General features: G+C 41.8%; 2 protein-coding genes across 2 annotated transcripts; both read left to right on the top strand.

Annotated features, from left to right (window-relative positions):
- The first annotated feature begins 7,933 nt into the window (after positions 1-7,933).
- On the top strand, positions 7,934-14,060 carry LOC135641553 (potassium channel AKT2-like). The gene is made up of 11 exons (XM_065156976.1): positions 7,934-8,306; positions 8,367-8,585; positions 10,260-10,418; positions 10,507-10,564; positions 10,802-11,119; positions 11,268-11,507; positions 11,595-11,912; positions 12,071-12,256; positions 12,735-12,810; positions 12,918-13,490; positions 13,701-14,060. Exons 1-11 carry the CDS (start codon positions 8,137-8,139, stop codon positions 13,847-13,849), a joined length of 2,466 nt encoding a protein of 821 aa, XP_065013048.1. The 5' UTR covers positions 7,934-8,136; the 3' UTR covers positions 13,850-14,060.
- Positions 14,061-16,678: 2,618 nt separating this feature from the next.
- On the top strand, positions 16,679-17,891 carry LOC103988949 (zinc-finger homeodomain protein 8-like). The gene has a single exon (XM_009407644.3). It carries the CDS (start codon positions 16,925-16,927, stop codon positions 17,729-17,731), a length of 807 nt encoding a protein of 268 aa, XP_009405919.2. The 5' UTR covers positions 16,679-16,924; the 3' UTR covers positions 17,732-17,891.
- Positions 17,892-18,930: the final 1,039 nt, after the last annotated feature.

Here is an 18,930-nt window from a genome sequence, read left to right as displayed (position 1 = left end):
TGAGATTTCAATGCTTTAAATTTGGCATCAATTGGATATTGAGAAGCCATAGCATATGCTTATAGATCAGAGATGTCCCTGTCTTTTTTCTATTAATGGGTTAATGGCATAGGGTGGTGGAAGGTTCAAAAAAATTGAGGATCACGGAGAGGTACTGCAGTAGATTTTTACGTCTAAAGTGTAGTAGTTTGGATATAAAAGATCAATAGTTTATATTGAGAATTTTTTGATAAAACCAAAGGGAAATCCACTGTTAGGAAGTGTCAAAGTTGTAAAAATTTCATAGAGATTTGGACAGAAAAAATGTAGTAGTAAGATCAAACAAAATGTGCTATGTGGTTGAAATTCTATAGTGCATCTTTCGCCATAGAGATAAAAACTTTACGACGAAAAGTTTATGTAGTAATATATGAATATTTTTTTTTTTTATTTCTAAATAAGGATAACTAAATTGTAGTAGCAATAAGGTAGAAAATCAGAACCTATTGCAATTTACGGGGAGATCAAAGGATGATCCGCGATGGTGGAGATGACGACGGAATTCGGCAACGATCTTTAAAGCAATTGTGGGAATTACTTTGGGAGGATGTGGAGGGCTGATGGATGGTTGTGGAAGGGCAGCGAGATGCCAAAAACGCTACTCTGATACCAAGTGTTAGAACCCTAGTGAATTCTAAGCATGAGGTTGTTCTCTTTAGGGGATCGACCTCCTTGAAACTCTATAACGGTTCCTTCCTTTAGGTTGCTGCTCAAAGGCTGCTAAAAAGATTCATATATTTCTTGAGAAAAAATGATGAATACATGACTATTTATTGGGCTTCTAAACCACAACTCTTTATTGAATCTTGGATTTTGATGATGAAATCAATTGATGTGTTTGATCTAATCTGTGTTTTAAGTGACGTAGGACTAGCTTCGATCAGAACAGGCAAAACGATTAAAGCAGGAGGAATCAGACGTTGGGCCGGAGCAAACATGTTAGTAAATTGGACGTCGGGCCGAAGGATCGGTCGATGTGTCGGTAGAAGGCTTCGTGCAATGCATTCGGGTATCAGGCCTAGAAGAGCAGACATTATGCCAAGGAGATCGGAGTTACGGAGTCAACATGCCGATTAGGCAAAAAGTCACAAAAGATGATAATGTGCCGAAGGATCAGATGAAGCATTGGATGAATCAATGACATGTCGAACAATATGGGATTCACTTGTAATCATTTATGCCTAGATCGAGTTAGTTTAGGTCTAATTGAGTCGGTATTAAGGTGAAATAATGTCAACTCAATTAGGGGTCAATTGGGCCTAAATTGGGAGTGACTTTGGCTCATTGGGAGGCCCATTCAATGACCCAAATGTTGGGCCAGGCGGTGGCACTGCCAGAATCGACGGTAAAACTACTTGTGAGTTAGAAAACTCGAAAAACTCGGTCTCCGAGGCTATCAAGTGGTGGTACCGCTCAGTGTCAGGCTGCAGGCGGTGGTACCGCCCGTACCCAGAAGTTTGATTTTTTGGCTTCATTTTTTAAACCATTTGGGGCTTATAAATACCCCACTTAGGTAGTAAGAAAGGAGCAAGAATTCTAGAGAAAAAAAACTAAGTAAACTCTACCAAAACATTGAGTTCCCTCCTCCTAGTGCTTAGAGTTAGTCTTAAGGGAGGTGTGTTAGGGAATACATGTAAAAGAGTGACTTGTAAAGGTTATCTCCTAAACTTCTGAAAAAGAGAAAGTGTTGTAAGAGGGTAGTTAGTCTTCACTCATTGAAGGAAGACCGATAGTGGATGTCGGTGGTCTTGACGGAAGAGGAATTGGAAGTGGATGTAGGTCACGACGATCGAACCATTATAAAATATGTTTACATTTTTTTAAGGTATTTACTTACATTGCAAACTACTTTACTTACTACACTTCCATACGCTTTCAATTTCAAGCTATCTTTCCGAAATCGGCTTTAATTGAATAAAAGATTTTCAAAACCAATGATTTTATCTACTACACTAATTCACTCCCACCTCCCCTTTAGTGCTGACTCATTCCTAACCCTCCTAATATGACTCCTACTCATGACTCCTACTTCTAATCAACTCTTAATATGACTCTTACTCAAGACTCCTACTTCTAACTAACTCCTAATGCTAATCTAAGAAACAACCTCCAAACTAATCCTAACATTAGCCGGCCTCTTCACCTCTTTAATAGGGGGTCGACTAGATAAGTTTTATATGAATGCCCCTTTCAATGAAACTCAATTATGACTCTCCTAGCTAGAGTCCTAACAGATACTCTGCCAAATCTATGTAAAGTCGGAACTTGTGTGCTAAGTACCTAAACAGACTCGAGGTTGTAGAGTGGTGCTTGAGCTGGGTTCTCCAACCTCACTCAACTCTATCACGCTCTCATTGTCTCTGAGGGATTCGTGTCTAAGGACTACCCAGATAAGATGTGTAGGTTGCTTAGGTTCTTTTATGGACTAAAGCAAGCTTCCAAACTTGGAACATAAGATTTGATGAGGCAATCAGATCTTATGACTTCGTTAAGAATGAAGATGAGCCTTATGTGTACAGGAAAGTAAGTGAGAGTGCTATCACCTTCTTGGTGTTATATGTGGATGATATCCTGATCATTGGGCATAATATAAGAATGCTATCCACAATAAAGGCTTGGTTATCTAAACAATTCTCCATGAAGAACTTAGGGGAAGCATCCTATATCTTTGGGATTCGGATCTATAGAGATAGATTCAAGAGGATATTTGTCTTGTCCTAGTCTAGGTACAGAGACACCATTGTTAAAGGTTTGGCATGAAAAATTCTAAGAGATGTCTCATACCGATGAGACATGAGATATCACTTTCTAGGAGTATATCCTCAAAGACTCATGAAGAAAGGGCTACTCAAAAACTCCTGAAGAAAGGGCAAACATAGATAGGATACCTTATGCCTCGGTAATAGAGTCTATCATGTATGTCATGCTATGTACCAGGTCTGATACAACGCATACTCTAAGTGTCACGAGCAAGTATCAAGCAGATCCAAGCTTGAAGCATTGGAAAGTAATAAAGTGTATCATTAAGTACTTGCGAATGACTAAAGATCTTTTACTGATATATAAAGGTAGTAGCCTCAGGGTTGAAGGCTACACGGACTCGAGTTTCTAGTCCGATGTCGATGATAGCAAGTCGAATTCGGGGTATGTGTACACCATGAATGGAGGAGTAGTATGCTGGAAGAGTTTCAAGTAAGATATTACTACTGACTCGACCATAAAGGCGGAGTACATTGCTATACTAGAGGCAACAAAGGAGGGAGTCTGGATGAAGAAGTTACTACAGATCTGAGAGTCGTGCCGAGCAGCGAGAAGTTGATTCCCTTATATTGCGACAACAACGGGGCGATTGCTCAGATCTCATCATAAGTCTAAGCATGTTCTAAGGAGATTCCACCTGATCAGAGAGATCGTGACCCGAGGAGATGTAGTGGTAAGAGTTACATCCGGAGATAACATCGCAGATCCACTAACAAAGTCATTGTCTCATATGATCTTTGAGCATCATAGGGGTCTGATGGGGATAAGACACAAAGGTGATTGGTTTTAGGTCAAGTGAGAGATTGCTAGTCATAGGTGTCATGCAAGCCAATTACGTTAGTGATGGCACGTGTGACATAATATATATTCTTTTTGCTTATTATATTATTTGACATTTTATTACTTTATATTGCTTGTTGCATATATGCATATATATATATATATATATATTGTGATGTTCATGGATCTGTACAATGAGAATCGGATCGTGATGAGATCATGATAATGAGACCGATTCGCCTTTAAACACAAATCCTAAATAATCTCGGTCACAGGTTACTCGAGAGGGACATTGAAACAACCGAATAGACTAGTGTACTATATACTCATACATATGATGGAGGCAGTTGGTCTTATAGTTGCTTGTGTGGGGACATTAGGAATATAGTGTAGGTGCTCATTGGAGAATGAATTTACTGATTGATTCGCTCATAAAATACTAGATAGTTAATAATATCTCATTATTAGACAATGAGTACTATATTCTTTGACACCAGACTTATAGGCTTGGAAGTTTCAGATCTAGCACAATCAGTCATCAAGAGTGACAGTCAATCTTACAACGACTATTGAGTGTCAATAGAGGATCATCTACTCTCAATGTTATAAGAGGAATATCACATATGCTCTTGCTAAGACAAATCCCTAGCTAGGGTCATTCGGATTGAGAGAGAGAGTTTTTCGGGAGAATCTGATTAGAGCGAGTCTCGAGTAGAAACTGTATGGGCTTGATAGTACCATACCTGCTATATAGTCTCTGGGATATTAGATGGATGAGGAACTATAGATACACAGTAACTAAGGATAGATAGGTCCATTGGATTGGATTCCCCTATATCGTCTGAGGACTATGGTGTAGTGGCCTAGTATATCCGTAGTCGATGAGTTGAGTGAACTATTATGGAGATAATAATTCACTGAGCTATAAGGAGTTCTGACAGGTATAACTCACGACCAACTTGATATTGGGCCTTGAGAGTCACACACATATGATAGGCATTGCGACAAGTAGAGGTTCGTTCGGATATGAGATATCCACCGAAGCCCCTATCTTATTGGATATCCAATAAGCCCATGAATTATTGGATCCTATGGATGAAATCAAATAAAAACCAATGAGAGATTATTGAATAGAAATCCATTAATCTAATAGGCTTAGGTAGTTGGATGAAGATCCAATACCCAATAGGGTAGGATCCATTATAGTTAAGTTGATACGGGGCCTCTATAAATAGGAGGGAACCAAAGGTTCATAGGGTAGAGCTTCTCTTAGTTGTCATCTCCTATTCTCCTCTCCCATTTTCCTCCTCAAATAGCAAGCCTAGAGATTTGAGAAGCGTCATCGCAGCCCTACTGTGTGAATCACCACTAGAGAGGAGGGCACTTGACTTTCTTCATCCTCTCCTATAGATCTGCAAAGATTTATGAATATATGATCTCCCTAGATAAAATATAATCTTTCATATATATAATTTTTTGTTTTACAAATTTTGCACACCAATCTTTACACAACGACGAACACAATTTATAAAAAAATTAAGGATTTTTATTTTTCTATTCTTTCAATGTGTATGTTCTCTCTTATATTTCCAAGATACATTTGAGAAGGAAAATTATAAACCATGATTAATAATTATTTTTAATTCATCTTTTTTTTCTCCCATTATATTTCTGAGATATTTTTTAAAATAAAAATTACTTGTCATGGATCATCTTGAAGCGTTTCTTCAAGAACTTGTCTTACTATTAATCATATTTCAAATTAAAAAACAAATTATATTCATTATTATTATTATTATTATTATTATTATTATTATTATTATTATTATTATTATTATTATTATTATTACTGTTGTGTATTCTCCATCTCTTTGAACTCGTTATTTTTTTTTTCCTAATCTTTGCTATGGAATATTAAAGAAATACAGGTTGTTAAAACATAAGACTTCTATCAATACAGGGTGTGTACAAACTTATACTTGTAGACAAAGAGGTTATTTTCACAATTAAAACGAGCATCAAATCACAATTATTGATACCAAAAAAATCTCAAATAGTAAGATTCAAATATCCTTTCTTACAAACATGTGAGGAAGTAGAAATCCTAAATATCTCTTTCTCATTTCATTGAAATAAATTAAAGCAATAGCAGTGAATAAATCAATGCAAAAGGCTCCTACCAATACAGATTTCACAAGGATCGAAGCAACATATTACAGAACGTTGATACCAACCAAGATCCTAGATAGTCACATTTATATATCCACTCTTGCTTACATTTGAGCAAGCAGAAAGCCTAAGCATATTCTTCTCATATCATTTAAATCATTGAAGGCAAACCGCAGTTGCTGTACTCATGTTCGGTGGACTGGAATCTGTCAATGGTGGTCCTAAAACATTTCTTCCACCTGCAAACATGATGTATATCCCAACAAAAAGAAAAAGTTCACGTGAAAGAAATGTTACACACTCAAACCTCCAATGCACCATCATATTCGCCGACTTCAGTGGCACATACTGAACTATTATTATCTATCAGAAAGATTGGTATGCAAACACTTGTAAGGTCTGTGTGAGCCAGCCTTTCTTTTCTTTTTAGCTGCTTTTTTTCTCCAAACCAGACCATATCCATCTTATCTGCTGCACCAGTCCACATATCATTTTTTTTTCTTTTTATCCCTTTTTCAAAAAATCTCATGGAGGATTTTTTTTTCATAAAAGAAGATATTGCCCTCCTAGCCTCCACGCTCACCATTGCCCATCACACTCGCTTTCCCTCCCTTCTTCCTCTACCGTTATCATCATCCTCGCTCACACACCCTTGAGAGTTGCATGCTTGCCCATAGCCCCTTTTGCCAAGTTGATGATGGAATAGTGAGGCTAGGACGATAAACAACTTTCATTGTCTTCGCCAACAATCCTCTATGCAAGGTCATTGGCAGAGATTTAGGTAGACGGTGATGACGGGTCTCTCAACAAGACAGATAAGGACGACAGGGGTGAGAGTAGTAGGGAAGAAGCAATGACCGATGGAGTAAAGACGATAACCGACGGGGCAAATGCAAGGGGGACAATGTCATATTTTAGAAAAAAAAAATGCTCTACGAGAATTTTTAAAAAATATTAATCAAATATTTCTCAAAATATTTTCCGAAAGATTATCATATATATATGGTAATTTATCTCATATATATATATATATATATATATATATATATATATATATAACTCTAATGAAAGTAGAAAAAATTTTGTTGACCCAGTAAGACTCAAAATAATAATTATTGAAGTTTTATTGTCATCAGAGTTCTAACGATGAATGAGAGCACGTGATCCAGAATAAGCATCCGGATGCGTCAAGAACACCACCTAATCCAACGGAATTGTCTCCATCGATTACTGGCCAGGACTTGTTCTAATCATTCTCAGTTCATAGTTCTCCGTTCATGTATACTCGTACATGTTAGTTGTGCTCCAGATTTTTACACCGGCAACACGGTACGTGTGAAGTCCCACTTATTCGCCCACTAGATAAAATTAGCAACTCGCAAAGTCTTTGTCAAACATACAGCATCTCTTGAATTGAAGCTGCTAAGAATTATTACTATGTTCCCGAGACGCATCTTTTTCATGCTCTCCAATTGCCTTCGGTGGGGCGAGTTCTTTGAGAAGTCGATGTAAGAATCATTTCACGAATCCTCAGGAGAAAACATATCAGAGCTCCCTGTGATGACTTTGATAGCAGTCTTTGGTCTGCAGAAAGAAAAAGAATGGTGAACACAAATCTACTTCTTGGCATGTCCTTTAGGACCTTTACGTTTTCAGCCAACACAAGATCAAATCATCGCTACCTCGTCAGATTTCAGATGGCTCTCAAATTCTTGCAAACACTCTTCTTGTCTAGGTGATGCCTATTTCCACTGCATCTGAGGCATCTTATCATCACAATATCAGATTCACATGACGAAAACGGTCTCACACGATCAACGATTCAAAGTAGAGATTAGAGATATTAATTAGCTTTGGCGATTTGCATAAAATGTAAATTAACATCTGATGCAATGGCCAAAAATAGAAGATATGGATATTCGTTTCTGGACTGTAGTTGATGCGATGCTCTAATGGATTTTGATTCTTTCAGATAAAAAGCAGAGAGAGAGAGAGAGAGAGAGAGAGGGGGGGGGGGGGGGTTGGGGTGGTTGGCAATTTTCTGACGGGTCAGCCGTCTTGAATCCAAAGTAACATTCTGACATCATTCTGTAAAACTCAGACATGCCACTCCAGAACGATGAAGCAAGACAAAATGACCATGGCCACATCCAACCACATGTTATTGAGCCACCACATAATGCCCAGGCCTTATCCCCATCAACCATCAATGCGCGAAGCCAGAGATCTGCCAGGACCACTACCGTGCTCCTCCCTCCTCCATTATTTGCGAGGCCTGCGTGAGTTGCCTCCGCTTCACTCCTGCTTTTGATAGATGGCCGGCAGAGTGGAGGATCTCCACTGAGGGGCACTCGATCGGTCGAGCACTCGGTGGAGTCTCAGAGCTCCATGGAGAGCGGCCATGAGAGGAAGAGGCGGCACGACGAGGAGCGCTCCGAGTCTTTCAACCTCCGCAACCTCTCCAAGCTCGTGCTTCCGCCCCTGGGCGTCTCGACCTACAACCAGAACCCGAACGACTCCCGCGGCAAGGTCATCCTGCCCATGGACTCCAGATACAGGTGTGAGCCCTCCCGACTAAGAACGGCAAGTAGGCCATGAACTAAGATGAGTTGTTCCAGGTGCTGGGAGACGTTCATGGTGGTCCTGGTTGCGTACTCCGCGTGGGTGTACCCGTTCGAGATCGCTTTCATGGGCGCCGCCCCCAAGGGCGGGCTGTTCATCGCCGACAACGTCATCGACGCCTTCTTCGCAGTCGACATCGTCCTCACCTTCTTCGTCGCGTACATTGACTCCAGAACGCAGGTCCTCGTTCGCGATCCACGGAAGATCGCCGTCAGGTGAGACTATACACTGCAACTTAAACCACTAGGATGTCTGCATTTCTCAGTGCCACAGAAAGATACGTGGCTTCCGTGTCCCCGTGAGTAGGAGAAGAGGAAAAGGGAGAGCAGGGTTTCGTAGCGTTTAATCACACGGTGAAAGCTTGGGCGGGTGGGCTTCTCTGGAGCCTATTTACTGTAACAATCACCGTGAGTAGGAGAAGAGGGAAGGAAAGTGAAGAGTAGAGTTTCGTAGCGTTTATTCTGACAGTGAAAGCTTGGGTGGGTGGGCTTCTCTGGAGAATTCATTTGGACCGTGGACCGTCAGCATCACAAATGGTGCGCTCCGATTGCTCGGACTTCAATGATTGGGACTCAGTGGGTATCACATGAATTATTTTGGGAGAAACGTGAGACTTGGTAGAGGCATACCGCTCCGTTCCACGGGGTGCGTGGATGAGCCTCCTCCGAGTTGCTAGAGAAGCCAATAAATACCCTGTCGCTGCGGTTGTGCAGTCTCTGTCCATATTCCCTGTCTTAATTCGTCGTCGGAGGAGGATCGATATAAGCGATCTTATCCTCGCAAGCACAAAGACTGCTTTCGTGTCTCTAACCTGATCGTTTAGACTATTTCCCATTGTACGGTATGTGAACGTAGTCCCTGTATAAGGTCTCATCAGATCTTTCAGATGACTCGATCACAAGACTGGTGCACATAAAGAGTCAACCTGTCACTATCGTGAAGAGTGCCAAGGTAATAGTTGTGAAGCTTCTAGTGTATACAAGTAGAGATGTCATTGAGATCGACTCTCCCATGTCATTGACCTGGAAAACCCCACCACCTCTGCTCCTGCAACCAAATTTATGTTTCTCCTATGAATAATTGAGCATTCGGAATAAGCATAACACTTCAACATAAGCTTAAGCTTTCAAGTATCTTAGCAGCCTCGTTGGAAACAAAGAAATTGTTGACTTTCGGTGGGACCTGACCTTAACTCATTTGATGGTGGTGAATGAATGTAATTTTGGAACCGCACATATGCTGCACCTAAATCATAGAGGTGAAACACCAGCTAATAATTTACTATGAACTGTTTCCTCGGTCATGAATCATAATCATCCTCATCATCGTCAAGTTGAACTTGACAACAGATACGCTGTAGCTACAAGATTAGACAATGATTGTTTACTGGTGCAACTTCATCAACCTCACTTTAATACAGAATAATCGTGGGATCTCCATGGATTATGTAATACCCTAGATAAGCATCTTAGGTGAGTGGTTTATGTTTTATAAGTTACTCGATCAACATCGTGATAAATGATATCCAAATCAATCTAGTATTAGATAAAATGAAGAACCTAAGTAGATTTCCAGTGCAAACACAAATCTAGAGTTAGCATGAAATACAATATTATCATAAAACAGACCTATAGTCTTAAGTAAAATTGTACAAGCACCAATTGACCCCTCCTAAAGCAGGTCATATGCTCCGAGTTTTATGATCGTACAACAAAAGGAGCTACACACTGACTGCACTGATCAAATGAAAAAGAAACAACATCTCAAGCCACGTGAATTATTGTGCAAAAGATGGTATCAAGAATATGAAATTATCAGCAACAGTAATTTAGTGCCCAGAGGTTTTATTGCAATCACATAGCAGCTATTCACTGCATGGCCTTGTGCAGGTACTTGTCAACGTGGTTCATCATGGACCTGGCATCAACGCTTCCCTTCGAGGGTTTGGGCTACTTGATCACAGGTAGAGTCAAGTCCGGTGTCTCTTACAGCTTGCTGGGCATGCTAAGACTGTGGCGTCTCAGGAAGGTCAAGCAATTCTTTACAAGGTGATGACAATTGCACAAACTAAATTGGATCGTGGAGGAAATACAGGAAAGTTTACGAGTCTTTAATTTTCTTATTGGGCCACTGCAGACTCGAAAAAGATATCAGATTCAGCTATTTCTGGATTCGATGCGCCAGACTCCTATGTGTAAGTACATATCTTACTCAGTTGTCTTGTATAAAATGGTTTATTATCTCCTGAAGCAGATGAAGCAAGCTTAATTTGCTGTACAAAGGCAAGATGCTCTAATAGCTGGCATGCAAGTTCCAATTCCCCCCCCTGATCATAAAGCAATCAAAAGCATGATTATATGTAGTCTTAGCATGCACGTCCAATATATAAACAAGAAAGTTGAAATGAAAGCTCACGACATGGCCGATGCAGGTTACCGTTTTCCTAGTGCACTGCGCTGGATGTCTCTACTATTTGCTAGCTGACCGGTACCCACATCAGGGGAAGACATGGATCGGTGCTGTGATGCCAAACTTCAGGGAAGCTAGCCTGTGGATGCGTTACATTGCTTCCATCTACTGGTCCATAACCACAATGACCACCGTTGGTTATGGTGACCTTCATGCTGTGAACACAAGAGAAATGATCTTTAATATATTCTACATGCTTTGTAACCTAGGTCTCACTGCATACTTGATCGGGAATATGACCAACTTGGTTGTCGAAGGAACACGACGCACGATGGAATTCGTGAGTGCAATTATTCTCATCTGTAGTACAGTTGCACCCACACACGCGAGGGAAAAAAAAGAGAGCTTGGATGTGATTCATTTCTCACGATGATGTTATCATGTAGTCAGTCATACGATCACTTCTGACTTGAAGGAATGTATTGCAGAGGAACAGCATAGAGGTTGCATCTAACTTCGTCTGCAGAAACCACCTGCCGGCACGTCTGAGAGAGCAGATATTGGCTTATATGTGTCTCAGATTTAGAGCAGAGACCTTGAACCAACAACATCTGATGGATCAATTGCCAAAATCGATATGCAAAAGCATCTGCCAGCACCTCTTTCTACCTACTGTCAAGGAGGTTTATCTCTTTAAAGGTGTCTCCAGGGAAACACTCCTACTCCTGGTAAGGATGCCATTCCCTCCCTGGTCCAAGTTCGGCCAACACCGTAGCAAAATGTATGTCTCATATGGTTTGAATTTTCTGGTTCAGGTAACGACGATGAAAGCCGAGTACATCCCACCCAGAGAGGATGTCATCATGCAAAATGAGGCCCCGGAAGATGTATATATTGTCGTATCAGGCGAAGTAGAAATTGTGTATTCTGATACTGAGACAGAACAGGTCGTAGGGGCGCTCAGCGCAGGAGACATGTTTGGAGAGATCAGTGCGCTCAGCGACAGGCCTCAAAGCTTTACATTCCGCACCAGAACCTTGTCTCAGCTGTTGAGGTTAAAGCAGAGCACCCTGAAAGAAGTGCTGCAAACCAAACAAGAGGATGGTATAGCTATCATCAAGAACTTTCTTAAGGTAAGGTACAAAAATATTCACACTCATAAGCTGTGGAATGACTACAGATTAGATGTCTAAGATGATTGTCGCATCAGATATACAGTGTTACGTAATTAGCAATCTTCCAGTAATTCTCGATCGATATGGAATAACAAGAATATTTCATAATCTTAAAGCATCAAATAGAATTCAAGGACATCAGCATAGAGGATCTGATAGGGGAGAATGGAGAATGTGATGAAGTTAGTATACCATGCAATCTACTGACGGTAGCTGCTACAGGAAATAGTTGTTTCCTTGAGAAGCTCCTCAAAGCAGGAATGGATCCTGACATCGCTGACTCCAGAGGAAGAACTCCATTGGTAAGTTTTGCATGTCTTTCCAAATATGTTCCACTTGCATATGAATCTCATATTTGCTTCTTTCTTACATTTCACATTATGACAAGCACATGCGATGCCTGGAAAATAAAATAAGAAAAACATGTTTGACAGAAGAGAATGTTTTAAGTATATAATATTGAAGGCATCCATATAACCATTGATTCTCCAATGCATCTAAAGTACTTGCCTACCAAGATGACAAAAGGACTTCATCTTCATTATATCTATTAGCATAATGATGTACAAAAACTGATGTACATTATACCTATTGGCATAATGACAAAAACTGCTGTGCTAGCACCAAGGAATGAACAAGGTCTCTTGAATCTGATGCACATTATATTATGTTATATATATATATATATATATATATATATATATATATAGAGAGAGAGAGAGAGAGAGAGAGAGAGAGCAGACACAATGAGTTTTACTTGTTTCTTTATCGTCTATTTAGCATATAGCAGCATCAAAAGGATACGAGGATTGTGTTCTGGTTCTACTCAACCATGCCGGCAACTTCAATATACAAGGTATGCATCTTAGGCTTTGAACTCTTTCACATGTCTTCTATCTTTTATACCTAATAAGAGAGGATGTATGTTTAACTTTAATACTAACTCTCTTCCACCAATGGCAGACATGGATGGAAATACTCCATTATGGGATGCCATCGCCGCAAAACACCATAAAATTTTCAATCTCTTACACCAATGTGCATGCATTTCCAATCCCAACACCAGCGGTGATCTTCTATGCCTTGCAGCCAAAAGAAATGATCTTTCGACCATGAAGGAGTTATCGAAACATGGTTTGAACATAGACTCCGAAAACCATGAAGGATTAACAGCACTGCAAATAGCTCTTGCTGAAAATTATGAAGATATGGTTGCTTTCCTGGTCTTGAATGGGGCCAGCATAGAGAAAGCAAATCTTAATGGGAGAGGAGCAAGGAAAATAAGAAACGGAGTCTTAAAAGAAATGGACCAGCAAACAGATGCTGGATGCGTAAATACTTTACCTGAATCAAATGGACAGTTCACACAAACTCTGATGCTGGAGAAGCAGGAAAATTCCTTCAAGTTGGAAACAAATGGATATCCTCCAAGGATTAGCGTGTACAAGGGTCATCCACTACTCAGAAACAACTGCTCCGGAAGTGGAAAGTTAATGTGTTTGCCAAGCACCATGGAAGAGCTCAAAACAATTATTGGTATGAACAATTATACCTTGTCATTTTCTATACGAGCACAAGAGGTCATCTACCCGGTTCGATGGATGAACTGGTTTCATCCTTTGAAGATAAACCATAAGATTTATGTCAAAACTTTTTACCAAGAATTTCAAGTGTCTTCTCATACAAAATTACTTTTTTTTGCTTTTCCTCCTCTCTTCTGGGCATGAATGTTTTCTTTGTTGACAGGCAACAAGTTTGAAATCGATGCAAGAAACAGAATATTGACCAACGAAGATGGTGCAGAGGTAGAATCCATTGATGTTTTGAGAGACAACGATAAACTTTTTGTTGTCGAGGATGAAGAACTTGTTAAGCTTCATAGCAAATGCCAATAGACATTCTTATGCCAATTTCCTAAGCAGGAAACCAAGAATGATTCTGAATATCATAGTCAATTATGTTGTATGGTTCTCAGGTAAGCTTTCTCGGCAACATTCACGATCATTGTTTGTATCAATCAATCTAACTTGTAATATCCTTCGGATCATATTTATGGGCTTTGATCATCGGCAGAATGTTAATGAGGAAACTATAGAGCAATTTCAATGTTGTTGGCCATACAATTTAATAGCCGACTGTTCATGAAAGATACTAACCTCATGATTGCCTCCAACTTTCAGTTTCGAGTACAAGTGCTGCTAAGTAGATCACTTGACAACGATCTTGAAGTGACGTCGTATCTTAATGGATTTGTAGGTCATGTACAAATTGATTTCGGCTCCAAACTGGAAATTCTTGTCGTGCCTCTGTTTTCCTATCATAGAAACAAAAAAGTATATAACATTCAAAGCCCAAAATGCTTTAGCAACAAAAGATTCGTACGAACTAAAACAACCACTTTCCTATGTCGGAAAAAATAACAATTAACCTCAGTGCACTAAATGCCCGAAGGCAATTGTAGCAAACAAACATTGTTTGGGGTGTTTTTCTTTTAATCTTTAAGTCTTCAAAGGTGAGTTGAACTCTTGATTATTTAGAGATTGATTGATTTACTCTATACATAGATACAACCCAGCGTCGTCTTGCCCAAGAAAAATCACACTGGCCCTAGTAAAACAGTAGTCTTAAAGCATCCAAACACTTGAAGAAAAACGACAAAATGTCTCTGAGATCAACCAACATTTAGCTGGCCACCGAATCCAATCTGCAAGTAGGGAAACTTTTGTAGCTGCACCCATCAATCATTTGGAAACGAAACCATGTTATATCCACAGCCGCAATCGAGTAAAGCCGACAGCTGCTTTCGGTCCACGACATGACCACCTCTACAAATTACACACCATCAATGTGCCCATCTTCTACCACCGACCATATCCATCGTGGCCCACAGGGATCCCGACTTGTTATGAATGCTCAGTAACTCCTCTCTCTCTCTCTCTCTCTCGGATGTTGTCACAGGTTTGATCTTCATGCATCGAAATGTCTAGTCCAAAAGTCCTTGATGGAATTTAAAAAAAAAAAAGATATTTTTTCTTAAAAATATTCATATTTTGCAATCAGTACCTTATATTTTTTTTAATAATATCTCTAATTTAAAAAATATTAAAACTATCTCTAAAAAAAAATATTATTTTAGTTATCATAGAAAAAAATTTATAAAGCCTACTTAAAAATATTATAAATGATCTAAAGAAATTTTTTAATCTTAACTAAACTAATTATAAGTATAAAAATATAATATTATAATTATCTATGATGAAAGAGATATGATATCACTCATAGTATTTTTTTTTAAATAATATTTATAGTATTTTTAATATATTAATAAAATATTATAAATACTATTGAAAATTATTATAAACGAATTAAATGAAAACATGATAGCAGTTGAAAACTAATAAAAAAATTTGACGAAAAAAGTTTTGAAAGATATTTTAGATAATTGTTTAACTAAAGGTATTGTTCGAAAATAAAAATAAAAGAGTGGTATTTTTAAAAAATATCCAAAATATAAATATTTTTTTCTAAAAAAATAATTAGACATATGAAGATGATATTTAAATTAATTATATTTATAACAGTTATTTTTTATTTATAAATATTATCGTCATGTCCCACAGTCAAAATGTTATTACCACACCACAACCTCCCCGTCTCGTATCGGCTGCCGACCACAGAATCAAGACCGTCGGCCAAATCAGCTGCAATTAGAAAGCCCCAAGAAATCTCCCTCCCTCCCCACGTAAATTCCAAACGCTAACTCACGTCAATCGCTCATCCCCAAAGCCACAAAAGAGGACCCTCTGGTACACACCACTCCTCACATCGCACAGGGTCAATGCTCGTCACCACGTTCAAACCCACATTAACGCCACCCATCGGAACAAAAGCCCGTAGGAAACAAACGAAACCAAATGACAAAAAAAAAAAAAAAGGGGCCCGCACAAGGCAGTAAATCTTCCCTTGTGATTGATCGGTCTCGATGGGTCCCATCGTCCTCACGTTTAGCTTTTCATCGACCCATTTATGTGCCTGTCCGGCTACGGCTGACCCCGTTACGAAGACATGACGCGGTGATAAATTGAAAGAAGCGCCGCGGCATTTATTGTGAGGCACGATTTCCGAGTGGGATCATCGACCGCCCATGACGTCACCGTATCGGGGCCTTCTGCTGCGGCGAATCATTCGGCGTGCGCGCTTCGCCTTATCCTGCGCCCACTTGCTCCGCCGCGACAACGGCCACGCACAGTGCGTCCCTGGTCATGGGCGGCCCGCATCAGGACCGCTATGCGCACGCCCGATTTTTCCTTTTCACCGCTTCGCTGTACACCATCGCTAGCGATAAGCATCCGAAATCGTGGGGTGATAGTAAAATCATGCCAAAGGGCCCCACGCCGCCATGGAGCATTCCACGCCAACGGGGACCCGCTGGCGGCCTGACTTAACAGCCATTGGATGAGCGCATCGGACGGTCTGAAGCCCACCCCACGCCGCTGACAGGCTCCCCACGTGGTGGGCTCCGGAAAGGCTGAAAAGTCGAGGTTCGAACCGAATGAAAAGTGGACACGTGCAACCGTGCATGTCTAATCAGGATGACCACACCCATCGCGTCTCTCAGGCCCGCCCCCGGCGAGTTGCCTGCACGTGGCCTGGCGCACGTGATCCCATCGGTGGCCGCCTTTATTATTCATCAAAACCCCACCCGTTCTCTCGGGTGCTGTGGCGCTGGACGAAGGTTAGGAGGAGGGTTTTATCCCGCGACGGAAGGTTAGAAAGGAGGTGGGCGGGCTTATTACCGAACAGTTGGTGGGCGGTCGGGTGACGGATTAAGCTCTTGGATCCGAATGGTGTCAAGATTTGGGGGCTGGATACCTGTTCCGCGATTATAAAGGGTTAATTTCGGCGTGTGGGAGCGCGGAGAAAACCCTCGCTTTGGGCCTGTCTACCGCTTAACAAGAAAGCGACAGCTGATGGATTTAAGCGTGGTACCTTATAAGGGGGGGAGCGAAGAGGCGGCGGAGGCTGCGGGAGGCGGCGGTGGAGGGGGCAGGTACCGGGAATGCCTCCGCAACCACGCGGCAGCGATGGGAGGGCAGTCCTACGACGGGTGCGGTGAGTTCATGCCGGGCGGTGAGGACGGGAGTTTGGAGGCCCTTAAGTGCGCCGCTTGCGGATGCCACCGCAACTTTCACCGGCGGGAGGGGATTTCCGTCGCCGGGCCTCGGCCGCCGCCACCCCTCCTCCTCTACGGCCCCGGCGCCCCCGCCGCCGCGTGGGATCACAGCAAGCTAGTGCAGTCGCCTCCACCGCAGTTCCCCGCCTTCCTGCCATCCCCGCTACCGCTAACGTACCACGCGATGCAGCCGCCGCCTCTCGCCGCGGCCCCGCCTCCGCCGTGCCGGGAGGCCGCGCAGGACCGTAGCTGCCGGGTGGGGTCGGAGACGCCGCCGCGGCGCGAGGAGGCAGCGGCCGAGGCGGCGGGGTCGCGGAAGCGGTTCCGCACCAAGTTCACGGCGGAGCAGAAGGAGAAGATGCAGGCCTTCGCGGAGAAGCTGGGGTGGCGCGTCCAGAAGCAGGACGACGTCGCGCTGGACGAGTTCTGCCTTCAGATCGGCGTCAAGCGCCACGTCCTCAAGGTCTGGATGCACAACAACAAGAACCACCTCTCCTCCGCCTCCTCCTCCTCTGCCTCCCACTCCGTTGCCGCCGCCGCCGCTGCCGCTGCCGCAGAGCCTTCCACCCGCGATGCCGCCTCCGCCGCGCCCATCCGGGTCTAGTCCCACCCGTATGGTGCATATTGTATCAGCATAATAACACAAAGGTAGCAAGCTATGGAAACTGACGAGCTCTTGGAGGTGTTGCTTTTGTCAACCGGATCAGTATGGTCGGTTTAAGATTAGTGTTAGTTCCTAATTCCACGTCCCTCCCCTGTGCCAATCTGTTAGCATTGTGTTACGAGCTTGATGTGCACTTCCTATGTGGGTTTCCGTCGCTGGGATTTAGAAAGGTGAGCAGACACGGGGGATGGCGACCTTCCCGACGCCTAATCACAAGATAAAAGAGATAAATGAAAGAGAAGCAGATCAGCCTCCACCGTCAACCGTGCATGGACATTTTGTCTAATGCATCGTGGAAGCTTCAGAAGAGCAGCGCTGCTTTGCTTCGTTGCAGGTCAATAATGACAGGCCATTCTTTCGTCTCTGTGAGTCGCATGTGAGTTGCATCTTTCCCGAGACCATTATGACCTGTTATACGGCCTCAATTCCATGCTAAGCTATTATTTATATACGATCATAATGGCACGACATAAAGCGATGGGAAATAATGGCAGGACAACAGTAGATGTTGAGGAAGGCTTCTGACGAATGTTTCTTTTTATCACGCTGGTATACTCTCACAAAAGCTTCCGAGTTGCAGTCTCTTAAACCTGGGCCCCCCACGCAGCAGCTGCTGTGTACAGGCATGCGCACACGTATCTACGCTAGATTATGGTGGAGACTATTTAATATCAACGTATCGATGATGATCGATACTAACATATCGATGATTATTACGATACAAATAATAAAGATGGACCTCGGCAGCTCTACAGTGGCATGCGCACGCACATCTACCCCCGATCATACGGATTGTGATGGAGATCGTTCAACGTCAGCGTTTGGATGATGGCCGATACTAACATTTGGATGGTTAGAATACAAATAAATAATGAAAGGTTGATCTCTTTGCTTACAAGAGAGGGTTGCCGGCAGCGGCATGAAGGCTCGTCCATGTGTGTTTTGAGTTGGGAAGAGCAAGGTCTTGTATTGCTCCACTGAACTTTTTTGCTCTAATCGTGCATGAACAAATGGGAATTTTCTGAATTCTTTAACTATATAGTAGTTGCTAGTTAAAAGAAGGATGATCCTTACTTTAAAATAACTCGAAACAATCCAAGTTATTGAGACAAAAAGTGACATGATATGACAGATCAAAA

This window comes from Musa acuminata, chromosome BXJ3-6, assembly GCF_036884655.1.
Source record: "Musa acuminata AAA Group cultivar baxijiao chromosome BXJ3-6, Cavendish_Baxijiao_AAA, whole genome shotgun sequence".
Classification (NCBI taxonomy): Eukaryota; Viridiplantae; Streptophyta; class Magnoliopsida; order Zingiberales; family Musaceae; genus Musa; species Musa acuminata.
Note: the sequence above shows the minus strand (reverse complement) of the source record. Positions and strands in the feature narration are given on the sequence as shown.

Bases quoted from the DNA above. Each gene is read 5' to 3' on its own strand.
- LOC135641553 (XM_065156976.1), top strand. From the start codon at position 8,137: ATGGAGAGCGGCCATGAGAGGAAGAGGCGGCACGACGAGGAGCGCTCC. The intron at 8,307-8,366 runs GTGTGAGCCCTC...GAGTTGTTCCAG, and splicing joins CCCATGGACTCCAGATACAG to GTGCTGGGAGACGTTCATGG. The intron at 8,586-10,259 runs GTGAGACTATAC...GGCCTTGTGCAG, and splicing joins CCACGGAAGATCGCCGTCAG to GTACTTGTCAACGTGGTTCA.
- LOC103988949 (XM_009407644.3), top strand. From the start codon at position 16,925: ATGGATTTAAGCGTGGTACCTTATAAGGGGGGGAGCGAAGAGGCGGCG.